This window comes from Oryx dammah, unplaced genomic scaffold (genome assembly GCF_014754425.2).
Source record: "Oryx dammah isolate SB20612 unplaced genomic scaffold, SCBI_Odam_1.1 HiC_scaffold_15, whole genome shotgun sequence".
NCBI classification, from domain to species: Eukaryota; Metazoa; Chordata; class Mammalia; order Artiodactyla; family Bovidae; genus Oryx; species Oryx dammah.
The window spans coordinates 49341999-49358593 of NW_024070199.1; the positions used below are offsets into that span (position 1 = coordinate 49341999).

Consider the following 16595-nt stretch of genomic DNA (forward strand, 5'->3'; position numbering starts at 1 on the left):
GTAGTCCTAGTGTGTGCGTGCTGTGTTGGGCTCAGTGTTAGTGTGCTGGTGTGTGAGCGTATGTAGCGCTCGTGCGCCACCGCTGTGCCGGGTTTAGCATCGGTGTGCTGGTGTGTGAGCCTACTTAGTGCTAGTGTGTGAGCGTATGGAGAGCTAGTGTGCCAGTGCTGTCTTAGTCTCCAGCGTGCAGCAGAGTGGCTCAGCGCGCGCGTGTGGACCCTCTCTCAGACTCTTTTCCCATATAGGTTCTGATAGAGCACTGAGTGCCCTGTGCTAGGGACTAGGTCCCTGTTGGTTCCCTGTTGGACATTTTATGTTTACTAGTGTGTATATGCTAAACTCCTGATTGAGTCCTCCCTACCACAGTTCCTCTTTGGTGACTATCAGTTTGTTTCTGAAACCTGTGAGTCTCTTCTGTTTTGCGAATGAGTCATTTGTATCATGTAAGCAGTCGGACCCCATGGACGCGTGACGCCTGTGATGCTTGTCTGACCTCGTGGGGCAGTCTCTGGGTGCGTCCGTGCTGCCGCAGACGTCACTGCTGTTTCTTGACGGTCGCGTGATGTTCCGAGTGGTGTCTGTGCCACACCGTCTCTATCCGTTCCTCTGTCAGTGTGTCAGCGTTCCGTGTACGTTGGTGATCATAATTTTGCCTTTTCCAGAATGTCATAGAGTTGGAGTAATACACTAAGCGGCCTTTCTCACTGACTTCTTTCACTTAGTATTATGTATTTAAGGTTCCTCCATGTCTTTCGATGGCCTGATAGCTGTTTATTTTTTTTTTTTGAGGCGGAGTTGAAAAAGTTGGGTTAAAGCTCAAGATTCAGAAAACGAAGATCATGGCATCTGGTCCCATCACTGCATGAGAAATAGATGGGGAAACAGTTGAAACAGTGTCAGACTTTATTTTGGGGGCTCCAAAATCACTGCAGATGGTGACTGCAGCCATGAAATTAAAAGATGCTTCCTCCTTGGAAGGAAAGTTATGACCAACCTAGACAGCATATTTAAAAGCAGAGATGTTACTTTGCCAACAAACGTCCATCTAGTCAAGGCTATGGTTTTTCCAGTAGTCATGTATGGATGTTAGAGTTGGACGGTCAAGAAAGCTGAGTGCCCAACAATTGATGGTTTTGAACTGTGGTGTTGGAGAAGACTCTTGAGAGCCCCTTGGACTGCAAGGAGATCCAACCAGTCCATCCTAAAGGAGATCAGTCTTGGGTGTTCATTGGAAGGACTGATGCTGAAGCTGAAACTCCAATACTTTGGCCACCTCATGTAAAGAGTTGACTCATTGGAAAGACCCTAATGCTGGGAAGGATTGGGGGCAGAAGGAGAAGGGGATGACAGAGGATGAGATGGCTGGATGGCATCACGGACTCGATGGACATGGGTTTGGGTAGACTCCGGGAGCTGGTGATAGACAGGGAGGCCTGGCGTGCTGTGATTCATGGGGTCGCAAAGAGTTGGACACGACTGAGTGACTGGACTGAACTGAATATTCCAGTGTCTGGATAGGACACAGTCTGTTTATCACCTACTGAAGGATACCTTGGTTGCTTCCAGGTTTTGGTAATTATGAGTAAAGTTGTTACAAACATCCATATGCAGGTTTCCTGTGGGTGTGCTTTCAGCCCCTCTGGGTGAGTACCGGGGAGTATGCCTGCTGGCCCCATGGGGAGACTGCACCTCATCTTTGTCTTCAGAGAGGCCGCCCCATTTTGCATTTCTAGCCACAGGGAATGTGAGTTCCTGTTGCATCAACACCACTTGGTGTTCGTTTTGGCCGTTCTTGTAGGTGGATACTGGTATCTCATTGTTTTAATTTGCAGTTTCCTAGTGACACATAACAGGAGGCAATAGCACCCTACTCCAGTCCTCTTGCCTGGAGAATCCCTTGGGCGGAGGAGCCTGGTCGGCTGCCTTCCATGGGGTCTCTAAGAGTTGGACACGACTGAGCGACTTCATTTTCACGTGTCACTTTTATGCTTTGGAGAAGGAAATGGCAACCCACTCCAGTGTTCTTGCCTGGAGAATCCCAGGGACGGGGGAGCCTGGTGGGCTGCCGTCTATGGGGTCGCACAGAGTTGGACACGACTGAAGCGACTTAGCAGCAGCAGCAGCAGCAGCAGCATATACCATGGAACTTGTGTCTTATACTCATTTGCCATCTGTTTCTTCTCTGGTGGGGTCTTGGGCCCATTTTTAAATGCCTGTTTTCTTACTGTGAGCTTTAAGAATTCTTTGCATTATCAGATTTGCCTTCTGCAAGCGTTCTCTCCTAGTCTGCGACTTCTCTCACCCTCTTGCCGTTGTCTTTCACAGAGGAGGAGTTTCTCGTGTTAATGAGGGAGGTCTGCTTTACCGCATTTCTCTTTCAGTGATCGTATTGGCTGGTCCGAGTCTCTTGCTTTCTGCGTAAACTGTAGGGTCACCTTTCGCTGCTTTCTGATGACCTGAAGCTTCTGTCCTTGGAGCCGTGCCCGTGGCTGCGCTTTGTCTCTGTGCGGCTGCTGTGCAGTCCCTCAGTCGTGTCTGACCCTCTGTGACCCTGTGGACTTTTGTAGAGCTTCCCGAATCTGTAGTTTGATATCTTTTTGATTTTTGCTTAAAAAAACCCAAGCCCTCAGTCATGGTGATTCCTTTGGACAGTGGCTGCCCCATGCCTGTGGACCTTGTGTTCCCTCTTTGGACCCTGGGTTAAACACCTCTGCGGTTGCCTCACGCTCTGCCCAGAAGCCTTGGCCACTCTTCTCTACATCCTGTCTTGTTCCCCTGGGTGCTGCATTCTGAGTCTTCCTCCTGATCTACTTTCTAGTGTATTGATACATTGTTCTTCCATAGAGGATAAAGCCCCTTCACTGAGCTTTAATTTTCAGTACTCTACTTTTTATTACTTCAAGTCCTATCTGGTTCCTTTCCAAATCCACTGCAATACTTTGTATAGCTTTTTATCTCCAACAAGTATTCCAAACCTGTCCTTCAAAAAATTTAAGCACAATACAGGTTTTATCTGGATCTGCTAAGATCTAAAGTCTCTGAATAGCCCGTTTCTTTTGTCTGTCGTTTCTGCTGCTCCTTACTGGGTTCAGCCTGCAAAAACAAATATGCATTAGCGGCAAAGGTTTACCTTATAAGGCAAGTGTCTTTTCCCTCCGTGTCCTCTTCTGATGTCTAGCCCAAGCATGAACAAGTGTTCATTTCAGTTCAGTCGTTCAGTCGTGTCTGACTGTTTGCGACCCCATGAATCGCAGCATGCCAGGCCTCCCCGTCCATCACCAACTCCTGGAGTTCACTCAGACTCACGTCCATCGAGTCCGTGATGCCATCCAGCCGTCTCATCCTCGGTCGTCCCCCTCTCCTCCTGCCCCCCACCCCTCCCAGCATCAGAGTCTTTTCCAATGAGTCAACTCTTTGCATGACGTGACCAAAGTACTGGAGTTTCAGCTTTAGCATCTTTCCTTCCAAAGAAATCCCAGGGCTGATCTCCTTCAGAATGGACTGGTTGGATCTCCTTGCAGTCCAAGGGACTCTCAAGAGTCTTCTCCAACACCACAGTTCAAAAGCGTCAATTCTTCAGCGCTCAGCCTTCTTCACAGTCCAACTCTCACATCCATACATGACCACAGGAAAAACCATAGCCTTGACTAGACGGACTTTTGTTGGCAAAGTAATGTCTCTGCTTTTGAATATGCTATCTAGGTTGGTCATCACTTTCCTTCCAAGGAGTAAGCATCTTTTAATTTCATGGCTGCAGTAACCCTCTGCAGTGATTTTGGAGCCCCCCAAAATAAAGTCTGACACTGTTTCCACTGTTTCTCCATCAATTTCCCATGGAGTGATGGGACTGGATGCCATGATCTTCATTTTCTGAATGTTGAGCTTTAAGCCAACTTTTTCACTCTTCTTTTTCACTTTCATCAAGAGGCTTTTTAGTTCCTCTTCACTTTCTGCTATAAAGGTGGTGTCATCTGCATATCTGAGGTTATTGATATTTCTCCCGGCAATCTTGATTCCAGCGTGTGCTTCTTCCAGCCCAGCGTTTCTCATGATGTACTCTGCATATAAGTTAAATAAGCAGGGTGACAATATACAGCCTTGATGTACTCCTTTTCCTATTTGGAACCAGTCTGTTGTTCCATGTCCAGTTCTAACTGTTGCTTCCTGGCCTGCATACAGATTTCTCCAGAGGCAGGTTAGGTGGTCTGGTATTCCCATCTCTTTCAGAAATTTCCACAGTTTATTGTGATCCACACAGTCAAAGGCTTTGGCATAGTCAATAAAGCAGAAATAGATGTTTTTCTGGAACTCTCTTGCTTTTTCCATGATCCAGCGGATGTTGGCAACTTGATCTCTGTTTCCTCTGCCTTTTTGAAAACCAGCTTGGACATCAGGAAGTTCACGGTTCACGTATTGCTGAAGCCTGGCTTGGAGAGTTTTGAGCATTACTTTACTAGCGTGTGAGATGAGTGCAATTGTGTGGTAGTTGGAGCATTCTTTGGCATTGCCTTTCTTTGGGATTGGAATGAAAACCGACCTTTTCCAGTCTTGTGGCCACTGCTGAGTTTTCCAAATTTGCTGGCATATTGAGTGCAGGACTTTCACAGCATCATCTTTCAGGATTTGAAACAGCTCAACTGGAATTCCATCACCTCCACTAGCTTTGTTCCTAGTGGTGCTTTCTAAGGTCCACTTGACTTCACATTCCAGGATGTCTGGCTCTAGATGAGTGATCACACCATCGTGATTATCCGGGTCGTGAAGATCCTTCTTGTATTCTTGCCATCATTTCTTAATATCTTCTGCTTCTGTTAGGTCCATACCATTTCTGTCCTTTATCGAGCCCATCTTTGCATGAAATGTGCCCTTGGTATCTCTAATTTTCTTGAAGAGATCTCTAGTCTTTCCCATTCTGTTGTTTTCCATTTCTTTGCACTGATCACTGAGGAAGGCTTTCTTATCTCTTCTTGCTATTCTTTGGAACTCTGCATTCAGATGCTTATATCTTTCCTTTTCTCCTTTGCTTTTCGCTTCTCTTCTTTTCACAGCTATTTGTAAGGCCTCCCCAGACAGCCATTTTGCTTTTTTGCATTTCTTTTCCATGGGGATGGTCTTGATCCCTGTCTCTTGTACAATGTCATGAACCTCATTCCATAATTCATCAGGTACTCTATCTATCAGATCTAGGCCCTTAAATCTATTTCTCACTTCCACTGTATAGTCATAAGGGATTTGATTTAGGTCATACGTGAATGGTCTAGTGGTTTTCCCTGCTTTCTTCAATTTCAGTCTGAATTTGGCAATAAGGAGTTCATGATCTGAGCAAGTGTAGCAGGATATGACGACTCACATCTGCTTCACCTTGGCCTGTAAGCAGGAGGTCTGTGGGGTGTTGGGAGTCAAAACTCCAGCCAGTGAGTTCAAGCTGACCTGAATGTCTTCAGGGCTAAGGTCATGTCAGGATCACTTCAGCTAAAATCAGGGACAAATTTATACTGTTGTTTTCATTGAATAACACCTGTTGTAAGCCAGATGCCTACAGAGTACTGCTGAGGACTATCTAATTAGTACAGTGGACTTTGAACGTGGGTTTGAACTGTGAGGGTCCACTCATACGTGGATTTTTAAGAAAATAACTGTGAACTCTGGGACTCTATGATCCACAGCTGATTGAATCACAGATACAGAACCACAGATATGGACGAACCATGTGTACCGAGGGCTTAACCTAAATTTTGTGCAGATTTCAGTTGTGCAAAGGATTGTCGCCCCGGCCCGTGTTGTGTGAGGGTCAGCTGGGCTTCCTCACCAGCTGAGCGTCTCTGACAAGCATTCCTGCAGGGCGCAGAGCATAGTGGTCAGTGTGTAGATGTTATGTCGTATCCCAGATCTGCTTTCAAATCCTGCCACCTCCCCAGATTCTGGGGGCTATATGAAATAAAGCTGGCAGAGCGTTAGTAACTGCTGAAGCTGGGTTCTTCACACACAGGGGCTTCACTGTGCTTCTGTCTCAGCTGTTGGGACTGTTTGACGCTTTCTCAGTAAGAAGTTGGCTTTGCCTTTTCAAGTGTGCCGTATGGCTCCCTTGGACCACTCTCTCCGTGTCACCCAGGCCGACGTGATGGTGGACAGGGTCCCCCGCTGCCCCATCTGCTCTGGCGTCACGAAGCCTGACATCGTGTTCTTCGGGGAGCCGCTGCCTGCTAGGTTCCTGCTGCATCTGGCTGACTTCCCCATGGCAGACCTGCTGCTCATCCTTGGGACCTCCCTGGAGGTTTGTCAGCAGGCCTAATGGTGCACAGATGTGTGGGGAGGAGGCTAGCGAGACAAGGCAGAGGAAGTGAGGGCTGGTGGGACACTCTGGGGCCCTACCTTTGGAATATGAGTGGATTCATCATGTGAGGAAGCAGTGGTGTTCCAGGCCGAGAGAGCGGCAGTCTGCATGGGAGGACGGGGGGGAAGGAAGGTGTCCAGAGTACGGGTGGGCACGACGCGTGAGGGCCAAGGGGTCAGGGAGGAGCAGGCTTCCAAGGTCGCATCTATCACAGACACCGATTTTCTGTAGAAGCAGTGAAACCAGGGGTGTATCTGGTCATCCTTGAGATCAGAGAGATCTGGGAACTGGATGAATTGAGCACATATCCAGGAGGCTGAGCAGAGTCAGCCTTGGGGACTGTGAGAGATGGCAGAGGGGAGGAGGGCTGGACTTAGAGCCTGGCATCTCTTCGAGGACTGAGGAGGGAGGTGTCTGTCTCTCCTGTGGGAGGTCAGGGCCTTTGCTGAGGCGTCTGGATGGGAGTTGCCGAATTCAGTTCTGCACATGCGTTTTGAGGTGCTTGGGAGATGCATCTGGACTGGACGTTCGGGAAGCTTCTAAAGGCTGTGATGAGACCCTGAAGGCACTGTGCCTGACTGGATTCAGGCACCCCGGGGCAGAGGAGCCAGAAAGACCTGTGCCCAGGCCTCCAGCCAGCCAGAGACCCCGAGCTGTGTATGTTTTCCGTTGTAGCATCGGGAGCCCCTCAGTGGCCGTCCCTCTGAGGGGTCGGGCACTGGCCCTCGGAGCAGGACAGATAGAGGGGCTCTCACGTCACTGCTGAGTGGATGGGGAGGGCAGGTGAGATGCGCGGATGAACTTCAGCAGGGAGACCTGCCGGAGCCAGGAGAGGCAGAAGAGACAGGGGCGTGGATGAGAGGGAGGCTCGGGGAGGGGGACGCAAGGGCTGAGACCAAGCAGCGGGAGCGCTACTGAGGAACTGAAGCGGTGCTGGGTTTTCTCCATATCCAAGGTCTGGCCTTGGTCAGGCTGCACCTCCAGGGCCTCAGGGACTGTGGCACAAAGGTCCTGAGGGCCTGGGAAAGTGCGCACCCTGCTCCTCACGTTTGGGCAATTTTTCAGGTGGAACCTTTTGCCAGCTTGTCCGATGCCGTGCGGAGCTCAGTGCCCCGACTGCTCATCAACCGGGACTTGGTGGGGTCCTTGGCTAGGAATCCTCGGGGCAGGGACGTGGTCCAGCTGGGGGATGTGGTCCATGGTGTGAAAAGGCTGGTGGAGCTTCTCGGCTGGACAGATGACATCCAGGACCTCATCCAGAGGGAAACTGGAAAGGTACGGCCTGCTGCAGAGTCACAGGAGGGGTCTCTCCTGCTCCAGGGTCTGGTTGACCTTGAGCGGAGCTCTGTTGGGCCAACACTGTAACAGTAACAGGTAACACTGCTGTTAACTCTGCACCAGGCGCTGTCCGGGCCGTCTGTGTGCTTACTGATGAGGTGCAGTGATTCTTATTCCCGGCATTTAGACATGAAGAAACTGCCACTTGTGCTTGCTCTGAGTGGCAGATGAGGGTCCAGGCCCACGGGGCTGTCTTTCTACAATCATCACACTTCAGCTCTTTGTACCCTAAAATGAAGGAGCCCCACACAGCTTCAGGCTAGAATGTGGTTCTCAAGTTCTCTGAACCAGTATGGGATGATGCTTTTAGGACAGTGCCACTGACTTATCTACTGGCGGTAGAAAGCCAGAGCCTTCATTGCTCGAGGTATCAAACCTCCTCCAAGTGAAGTTTCCCACGAGAATCAGTTAGCATGTATAGCCTTCATGTGAGGGGTTATTTTCTACAGGGGGCAGCATTAAACGTCTGAAGTCTGTCTCTCAAGAGGATTGTTTACGATTACAGCCAGGTGTAACACTGCCCAGAGTGGACGTCACCAGAATGCTCCTGTTCTCGTCTTGGGGAACCTTCCTGCCTTTGGCTGTGCCTGCCTTAGGGCTTTAGCGCCATGGGTCAGCCCTTTCCTTTCATCTCCACTGGCAAAAGCCCCCCAGCCTTTGGCTATTGGCTATTTTCTTACCAGTTTGGACCAAAGTGAGAATATGAGGCTTTTTAAGGCTATGAGAACTTGCAGTTACATTGTTTTCATGGAGTTAGACATCAGTGCCCTTCAATCCAGAGTCTGGCTCTTAGGGATAAGCTGAAGGCTGGTGTCATTTCTCAGTTCACTGGAGGAAATAAAGACCATCATGCCTGTCACATGGCTGTATCACCTAGTGGAAGTGCAGCTAACACGCCGCTTCCACTTTGCATCTCCAGAGGGACAGCAGCAGATGCCGCACTCCCAGGGGAGTAGCGGCCTCGGTCATGCCCCCTTGGCAGCTTACACAGGAGCCTTTCCTTACCTAGGGACTGACTTCCTGCTTTCATATAAGCACAACTCAAGTAGCCGCTATGGGCTTTTGGAATTAGTCCTATGCGATTTGACCTGAGCCATTTTCTAGTTCCAGAGAAATGTGTGTAGTGTGTTAAAATTTTAGGGTTTATTTTAAAAGAGTTACTGCCCAAGAGTAAACACTAAGGGGTGAGTGGAAGTGAAAGTTGGGTCACCTTTCCAAATAGCCAGTGTTCTTGAGCGTGTGAGCCCCAGTATGTCTACATTGGTTACTTAAGCAAAGCCCTTTTAGCCACCCAGTTTTGCCCAGACCTGCTTGGCGTCGTCTTAACTTGGTTAAATAGCATTTGCAGACAGAACAGCTTCCATTTTATGAAACTTTGATTCCAGGCCCTCACACGTGTCGTGTGTTCTCAGTAACCAGTTTCCTCTTTGTGTTCCAGTTTGATGGCTGGGACAGACTGTGAGGAATGCCTCTCACACCAGAGGTTACTTGGGAGTCACTGCCCATTTCTGATGAAGACTTCTGCCTGAAGAATAGCTCGGGCACATTTACCAATTAACGCTGAACCAGAACACGCAACCCGAGGCTGCCCCTGGAATGTCTTCCTGGGTGGTAAACCCTGTGCACTCAGGGTCACTCGTCACAGATGTGAAGGCGCTGCCTGGGCTGACTTTGTTGTTTAACTCTTCACTCTGCTGAAGCTCTTAATGTCAAAAGCTTTCTTCTGACGGTGAATCTCTTGAACTCAGACTGCCTAGAACCCCAAGTTGGGATCCATCTGAAGGGCAGGGTCAACATCTGTCCACTGGGGTGAGCAGCCCCAGCCACCTCCTGGGAGTCTTCCAACACCCTGGCCTCTTTAGTAGGCTTTAGTCTGTCCTCCTTTTCTGGCATGAAATAAATTTTAATATAGAAACTGGACATCCCTTCATTTTTGTCACCTAAATGGGACAGGCATGGGGAAACTTCGAGGTGTGGGTGTTTCTCCTCTACTGCCTGAGGACCGAGAACATTTGTCCCTGAATTCACCCACAGGCCCTTCAGAGCACCTAACACACCCTTTTCCCTGATGCCTTTCACATCAACCCCAGAAACTCATGTGTTTCAGACCATTCTAGCAGCCTCCCCCCGCAACCAGGCCTTTTCCCATTAATGCTGCGTGAATTAACCTCTAAGACAGAAGGCATTGCTCACTTGTTAACAGCCACACTGCTGTCTGGGCAGAACCTACTGGGATCTTCCTGCTTTGGCGTAGGCCCTGTCTGGGGCTGCCCCCAGGCACAGCTCCTGCCCCTCAGTGCTCCCTCCTTCTTGGAGTCTTATCTCCCCATTGGATCCCTAGGCTAGAGCCCCCTGGAGCAGATTTCACTGACAAACTGCCCAGGAGACCTGGTGGCCTAATACATGAGTGGTCATCCAGGAAAAGTGCTGGATTTTAAGAAAGACATAATTCTACTTCTACTTAACGTGCCTTTACTTTATATTCTGCACATATATTCACATACACACATTCTTGCCTGGGACTCAATTTCAAAAAGACGTTTTCATGAAGCTCTGTGGTACACGACCGAAATTTAGACTTATGGTTTCAGGAGAGACATTTCCCTTCATATATTTTATGATCTAAGCCAACAGGGAGGACTGAGGTTCTCAGAGCCACTGATAACTTGGGCACTGAGCCAGGACAAAAAATACAAGAGGCTACCAGCTCTGCATTCAGTGGGGACAAAAACAGCAGATCAGAAGTGTGTTTCTGGCATTAGCATATAAAGTTCCAGCAGGTTCTTTGCCCTGTGAAATGCGGTACTTGCTCAGCACCAGCTCTGGGCCAGCATGCCGGCTGCGCTCCTGCCCGTCTGCCTGTTCCCACGCTCAGTCCCACCCTCCCAAATGCATGTGCACCTCTGCCTTCAGTTAAACCCTGCTCTCAGGCACACCAAAGAAACCAATTCATTTACAGAAACAAAGCCTGGGTTCCCAGAGTTCTAGCAGGACAAGAGCCTCGCAGTCCTGCAGAGAGGAAAACGGACCAAAGGCAAACCATGAATAGAGCTCTGGAAGTAAAGAGAAAGGGACCTCCAAGCTGGAGGGAGAGGCGTAGCTTCCCCACGTCCTGGCCCCAAGGACACCTCTGGAAGCAGCACCGGTTCTGAAGGGGAGCAGCAGAGCGTCCATTCTCAGTCAGGGTCCGAGTCAGGGTCCGAGGAGAGCTGCCCCTCCATGGTCTCGCACATGGCGTCCTGCAGGGATGTGAGCTGGCCCCGGGGACTCATCCCCATGGGCTGGATGACCCTGTGCCTGTGGGGAGAAGGTGGTGGGGATGGGAAAGGGGGCCTGGCAGGCGGCGCAGGGGTCCCCCTGCTGTGTGCTCCCCCAAGCTGCTCCTGTGGCCTGGGGAAGCCTGGAGGGGAACTATCCCAGTCAGGCCCAGATCCTCGCTGCTACCTAAACTTTGAGACTTAGGCAGTCTCTTACTGTCTCTGGGCCTCAGTCTTCATCAGTTGAAAAATGAACACGATACTTACCTCAGTCCTAGCCTTCTTTTGCTAGAGAACTTTCTCCAAGACAGGATTTCCAACACCAGTAACGCAGTCTTGCCAGAACCTACGTCCCACTCTGATCCCACCTCCTCGGCTCGCACGATGGGGCATGGGTCGTCCTCCTCTGTCCCGGCCCAGGCCCTCCGTGCCACGCCACGCACCTGGAAAGCTTGTCAAACATGTTCACCAGCTTCATGGCCTCGTGTTCCTTCTGCTCCTCTGTCATGCCCTCCATGGGGTTGGGAGGCTTCTCCTCGACCCTTCCAGTCACTGGGTTTATGCTGTTTCACAAGAGAGAGGTGTGGGGAATGCATTAGTGACTCCAGGATGGGAGGGCTGCGTGGGGTGGGTGGAGTTCCCATCTTCCTGCCTGGGTTTGGAATGGCGAGAAATTCACTCTCTTGGGTGCAGGGAAGGCAAAGCAACTGCAGAAGGACCTCCTTCCAGGAGCAGCAGGTCACCAGCTCCTGCTGCCTGGACCACACGGCCCCCCGCATTCGTCAGACCTCTTCACCCTGTGTTCTCAATGGAACACCCTGGTGTCAGAAGATGCCCTTAAAAGCAGAGGCCTGATTCTGTAAGGGTTCACCCATCGGTCACCCTTATCCCATCCACCCTGCAGGTTCAAGTGGGTGTGGTAACAGGGATAGGGGTGTCGAGTAAGAGTCTCAGCACACACCTGCCCTTGGCTTCCTTGTACTCGTCCGTGTCTGTGTCTTCGTCCTCTGAGTACTGGCCCTCAGGCCGGCCCCCTGCCATGAGGCCCCTAGCAGCCAGGAGGCCGGCGGCATTTCCATAGCCCGTGTACTTGATGAACCGGGGCACTGAAGGGCAGGGCAAAAATCAGTGTGGAAGCGTAGCTGGGGAGGGGCAGGCGGGGGCAGGCCCCCCACTCACCGCTCTCAGAGCAGAGGACAAACAGGAACTCGGCTGCCACCCTCTTCACGTCAGTGTCCAGGTGCGTCATGAGGCGAACGAGCTTGTTCCGCAACAGCTCCCCCACCTCAGGCCGGGTCCTCACGTCCCGCAGCGGGGGCAGCACCTGAGGAGGCCGCTGTCTCTCAGCCTGGGCCCGGAAGGACCAGGGTCTCCAACCAGGGCCCAGCCACAGCCCGTCTACTCCATACCTGGGCCTTCAGGAACTTCCTGGCGGGGCGGTGCAGGCGGGCACACTCCGTCAGCACGCTCAGCACAGGGGCCACACTCTCCTTCAGCCTGTGTGTCTGCAGAGGAGCCTCGGTCACCGGACTGGGCCCCCCTGACTCAAGGCCAGGGGGCCAGGCACCTGCCCCAGATGATCCTGGTGGGAGGCACTTGGGAAGTGGCCCCAGCTGAGGGACCAAGAGCGAGCCGTGGGTGTCTGTATGAGCTTCAAAAAGAACAGGCACAGACCCTAACTCAGAATTTCCCCACCTTTAAATGAGAGGCGTGGAAAACAGCCTGTTTAAAGTCGTCAACCACCAGCACACAAGACCACTCCCAAAGCACTGAATCTTAGGCCTGCCACGCTCCAGCCTGCACGACGCTGGCAAACCCCCAGAGAAGCCGGTCAGAGTGAAGGCTGGTCAGCATCCCATGGTGCAGCTGCAGGGAGCGGGGGGCCGCTGGCTCTCAAGCGCCTGTGGGTCCTCCGAGCGAAACCACGGCACAGCTGATGCTCATCTGGAGGGCTGCTCGTGCAGAGGGACACTCTGGGTCCAGGGGCACAGAGAGGGATGGGGAGCGTGGTGGCACTTCAAGCGGGGAGGGGTGGGGGGCTTCTCAGGCCTCCTCAAGAGGATTCACAAAGAGATCTAAAAAATGAGTACTCTGCCAGATTCTGAAAAGTTGTTTCCACATACTTCTCAGGGAGGAAGGTCTGGCTTGACCATGAAGTTGGAGGAACTGCCTGAATCACACTGGGGAGTTATCTCCCCTCACCAGTGTGGACAGCAAAACCAGTGACCACAGTAGCTGGGAAAACCTGGGCCAAAGCCACAGCAGTCCCCTGCCCACCTGATGAAGACGCTTCTCCATGAAGCTGAGGAGGACACGAATCACATCCATGTTCACTCCTAGGAACTCCAAGGAACCTTCGTGTGGCTCCAGGGTGAGGAGAATGTCCAGACACTTGACAGGCAAGTTCCCCAGGAGGTTCACTGCGTGGCTGGGGCCAGATGGAAGGGGCACTTGGTAAGTACAAGCCCCTGCCGCCAGCTGCTTGGACCATAAACGCCATGAACCAGCGTCTGGGGCCCAAGCAGCAGAACCAGGCACCAGAGCTAAGAGCACTGCTTCCTGCAAATGCCCAGCCCACCACGTATCTAGGTTGAGGCGACACAGCTAAAACTGAGAACCGGCCTAGGCACAGACCACCAAGAAGGGAAGTGAGGAAGCATACCACCCTATCGATACCACAGTGCCCGCTGCCCCTACCCAAGGCCCCCTGGCACCGTCCTGCCTTGGACTCACACTCCGATCCTAGACCGTAAGTGCTGGAGTGCCCCAGAAACATACTTTGGTCTGATCCCACGCAGAAGGATGAAGACTCTCTAAGGCTAGGAACCACCACAGAGACCTGTGAGCAAACCACCCCCATTCCTCCCCCCCCCGCCCCCCGCATGACGGGCACCCCCCTCACCCGTGCAACTCCTCTGTGCGGTCTCCAGCAGCAGCAACCATCACACAGTGCCGCAGGAGGGTCCCCAAGTGCCGGTATAGAGCAGTGTCTTCCTGACCAAACAGACAGGAGCTCCTGTGAGAGAGCGCCCCCTGGCCCCCACTGCTGCCAATTGAGAGTCTACCTTCTGCACGCCCCTGCAAGACCACAGGCACCAACTACGCTTCTCTACTGCACACCCTGTGCTTGTCCTTTCCCAGGAGACCTCGAGAGAACTCTCGGTTAAGAAAATCAATAGATCCCCTCGGCACACAGCTGCTCTGTGCTTTAGCCTCCCTCAGTCTCACCATGAAGAGTCTCACAGCCTCCCCTGCACACCACACAGCCCTCCAGCCAGGCTGCAAGAGCCAGTTATGCTCTCCAACTCCCTCAGAAAACTTCCCTGAGACCTGTCCAAGATAGGTGTTCCCTGCTTCTCTCGACTGCCTAAGCACACCGAATCCAGCAATTCGAAGGAACCCAGCACAGAAGCATGGGCAGGAAATGTCCAAGTTGTTAAACTCCACCCACAGGTTGAGGTCCGCCCTCACCTCATCCACCTCCCTCTTGATGGAGTCGAAGGTGATGTTGAAGAGCACTTTGAGGATCTCCATGGCTCGCTCAGTCTCCTGGGGAGGCAGGAGCTCAGGGTGCCTCTCGCCCTCAGTCATCCCCAACGTCAGCTCCAGCGCCCTGGTCAGCAGGCGCACTCCCTGCAGCTCCTGAAACAGCTGCTGGCGCACGTCGGTGCGGAGTGCAGTTAGCAAGAACAGAAGACGCAAGTCAAAGAACTGGACGTCGTGCGGGAAGCTGCTCTGGCGGCACAGTCCTACACGCTCTGCAAGCCTCACCACTAGCCCCGCCTCTGCCGCCAGGACCTGTGCCACGGGGCTGCTTAACACGAGGTTGCACAGGCACTTAAGGGACTCGAGTACAACATCCATGTTCAGCGGCTCAGGAACCGACCCCTGGGAGGCGGAGATGCCAGCATAGCAGGCAAGAGCCTGCAGGCTCCGGCGACTGGTGAAGGAGTCCAGGCAGCTGCGGTCCCTGGACAAGATGCGGATGCTCTGCAGCCAGATAACGCGGCGGGAGGGCGGCAGGCCCTGCTCCAGGACCGAGACAAGCAGCTCCGCCAGTCTCTGTGGGCAGGGAGAAGAGCCGTTCCACCAGGTCCTCCTACCTGGGCCACCCGGTCCTGCCCCTCTACCTCCGGGGAGCACCCACCTTCCTATCCTCCTGTTGCGCATCATCGAACGTGAAACTCTGGGAGTTCTGCAAAGAAACCTAGAGGCTCAGAAGGCACAGGCCTACCGCGTCAGAACCCGGGTTCCGCGGATGGGGGCCTGAGGCCGAAGGCACCTCTATGAACAAATGGCGCCCCAGCCCCACACCCCAGCACCCTCGCAACTCCTCAGAGAGTCGGTGCTCCTCCCCATCGTTCTCCCTTCCACCCTCAGCCCCTTGCCACGCTCACCGCTCTCGCCGCCCCTCCTGCCGGCCACGCGCGCGGGCCCCACCCGGCCCCACCTCCTCTCTGCACCTCCCAAGTCTACAACTCCCGCTCACCTCCCGGTTGTACGCGCGCAAAGCTTCCATAACCACGTCCTCCTCCCCCGTCTCCAAGGCATCCGCAACTGCCCGGGGCTCCATGGCACCTCCAGGACCCGATGCCAGGAAGACCGGAGGCTCCCGGCTTCGCGATTCCGGGCCAGCGTCTGCCCGCCCCGCCCAGGCTCGGCGCGCGGGGGAGGCCGGGACGGGGCTTGCGCGGCGCCGCGGGGCGGGGTCTGGGCTGAGCGCGGGGGAGGCCGGGACGGGGCGTGCGCGGCGCCGCGGGGCGGGGCCTGGGCTGCGCGCAGGGGAGGCCGGGACGGGGCGGGCGCCGAGCTCTCCGGGTTGCGCGGAGCCTTAAAGGAGCGGGGCCTGGGCTGCGCGCGTGGGAGGCCGGGACGGGGCGTGCGCGGCGCCACAGGGTGTGGCCTGGGCTGCGCGTGGGGGAAGCCGGGACCCCGCGGGCGCCGAGCTCTATGGGCTGTGTGGCGCCTTAAAGGGACGGGGCCTAGAACAGCTGGATAGAACTTGAAGGCTTTGCTGCCGAGTCAGCTTTGGCCTTAAACTCCGGGTCGGTGATCGTCCGACCTGTGGGCCGGAATCGCCCTGAACCGAGCGGTGAGCCTCACTCCTTGGGCTAGGATTCCTGACAGGAGAGGGCCTCAGCCCCGCACCCCTCCATCACACGCACACCAACCCCGCTCTCGAGGCACAGAACGAATGAAACGTCCAGGGAAAAGTCGAGGTGGAAAGGAGTTTACAACCTCCGGACCACTTGGTTTCTAAACAGATGTTTGAGTGCCTACTGCACGCGAGGAGCCGGGATGCGGGTGAATAGAACCCACAGGTCCCTGCCTTCTTGGCGCTTATGTGCCAGATGTGAAGACTAAAACGGGCAAACAAGACGACGTTAGGCAGCTATAGTGCTGTGATTGAATTAAAAAAGGGGCTTGATGGGCTGCAAGGAGATCTGAAGTGCCAGTTTTTGCTGAGACCGGAGCCTAAGGAGTGAGCCAGGAAAGGCTCCGAAGGAAGGTTCTGCAAGGCAGGAGTGGCCAGTGCAAGGGTGGGAATGGCCGTGATGGGAGAGAGAAACATCACTGTTGGAGCTGAGAGAAAAGAGAAACTGGGGGTGGGGGGGGAGGTCAGGATGAAGACGAAGTCTGTGTGCGGTGACTTCCTTGCTGTGTAA

General features: G+C 53.4%; 2 protein-coding genes across 4 annotated transcripts in view; one reads left to right on the plus strand and one right to left on the minus strand.

Annotated features, from left to right (window-relative positions):
• Positions 1 to 9591, plus strand: part of SIRT3 (sirtuin 3) — a 25902-nt gene extending 16311 nt beyond the window's left edge. For both annotated transcript variants that reach the window (XM_040255491.1, XM_040255492.1), the window contains 3 exons: positions 6113 to 6274; positions 7400 to 7609; positions 9111 to 9591. In XM_040255491.1, the coding sequence (XP_040111425.1) occupies positions 6113 to 6274; positions 7400 to 7609; positions 9111 to 9134 (396 nt within the window). In that variant the 3' untranslated portion in view covers positions 9135 to 9591. The remainder of the gene's footprint in view (positions 1 to 6112; positions 6275 to 7399; positions 7610 to 9110) is intronic.
• Positions 9592 to 10257: 666 nt separating this feature from the next.
• Positions 10258 to 15600, minus strand: RIC8A (RIC8 guanine nucleotide exchange factor A). Of its 2 annotated transcripts, XM_040255490.1 has the most exons (10): positions 15419 to 15600; positions 15077 to 15124; positions 14401 to 14991; positions 13832 to 13923; positions 13207 to 13357; positions 12339 to 12434; positions 12109 to 12253; positions 11891 to 12035; positions 11373 to 11492; positions 10258 to 10969 (listed from the first exon to the last, which is right to left on the minus strand). In XM_040255490.1, the coding sequence occupies exons 1-10, from the start codon at positions 15500 to 15502 to the stop codon at positions 10849 to 10851; spliced, it is 1593 nt and encodes a 530-aa protein (XP_040111424.1). In that variant the 5' UTR covers positions 15503 to 15600; the 3' UTR covers positions 10258 to 10848. The 2 variants fall into 2 exon arrangements, with proteins under 2 accessions (XP_040111424.1, XP_040111423.1); XM_040255489.1 differs by having other exon boundaries at positions 14401 to 15124; positions 15419 to 15598.
• Between the last annotated feature and the right edge of the window lie 995 nt (positions 15601 to 16595).

Coding starts and splice junctions, on each gene's coding strand:
- RIC8A (XM_040255489.1), bottom strand. CDS start 15,480: ATGCCTTGGAGACGGGGGAGGAGGACGTGGTTATGGAAGCTTTGCGCG. Junction 12,254..12,338: donor GGAAGTTCCTGAAGGCCCAG/GTATGGAGTAGA, acceptor CGGCCTCCTCAG/GTGCTGCCCCCGCTGCGGGA. Junction 12,036..12,108: donor TGTCCTCTGCTCTGAGAGCG/GTGAGTGGGGGG, acceptor CCTGCCCTTCAG/TGCCCCGGTTCATCAAGTAC.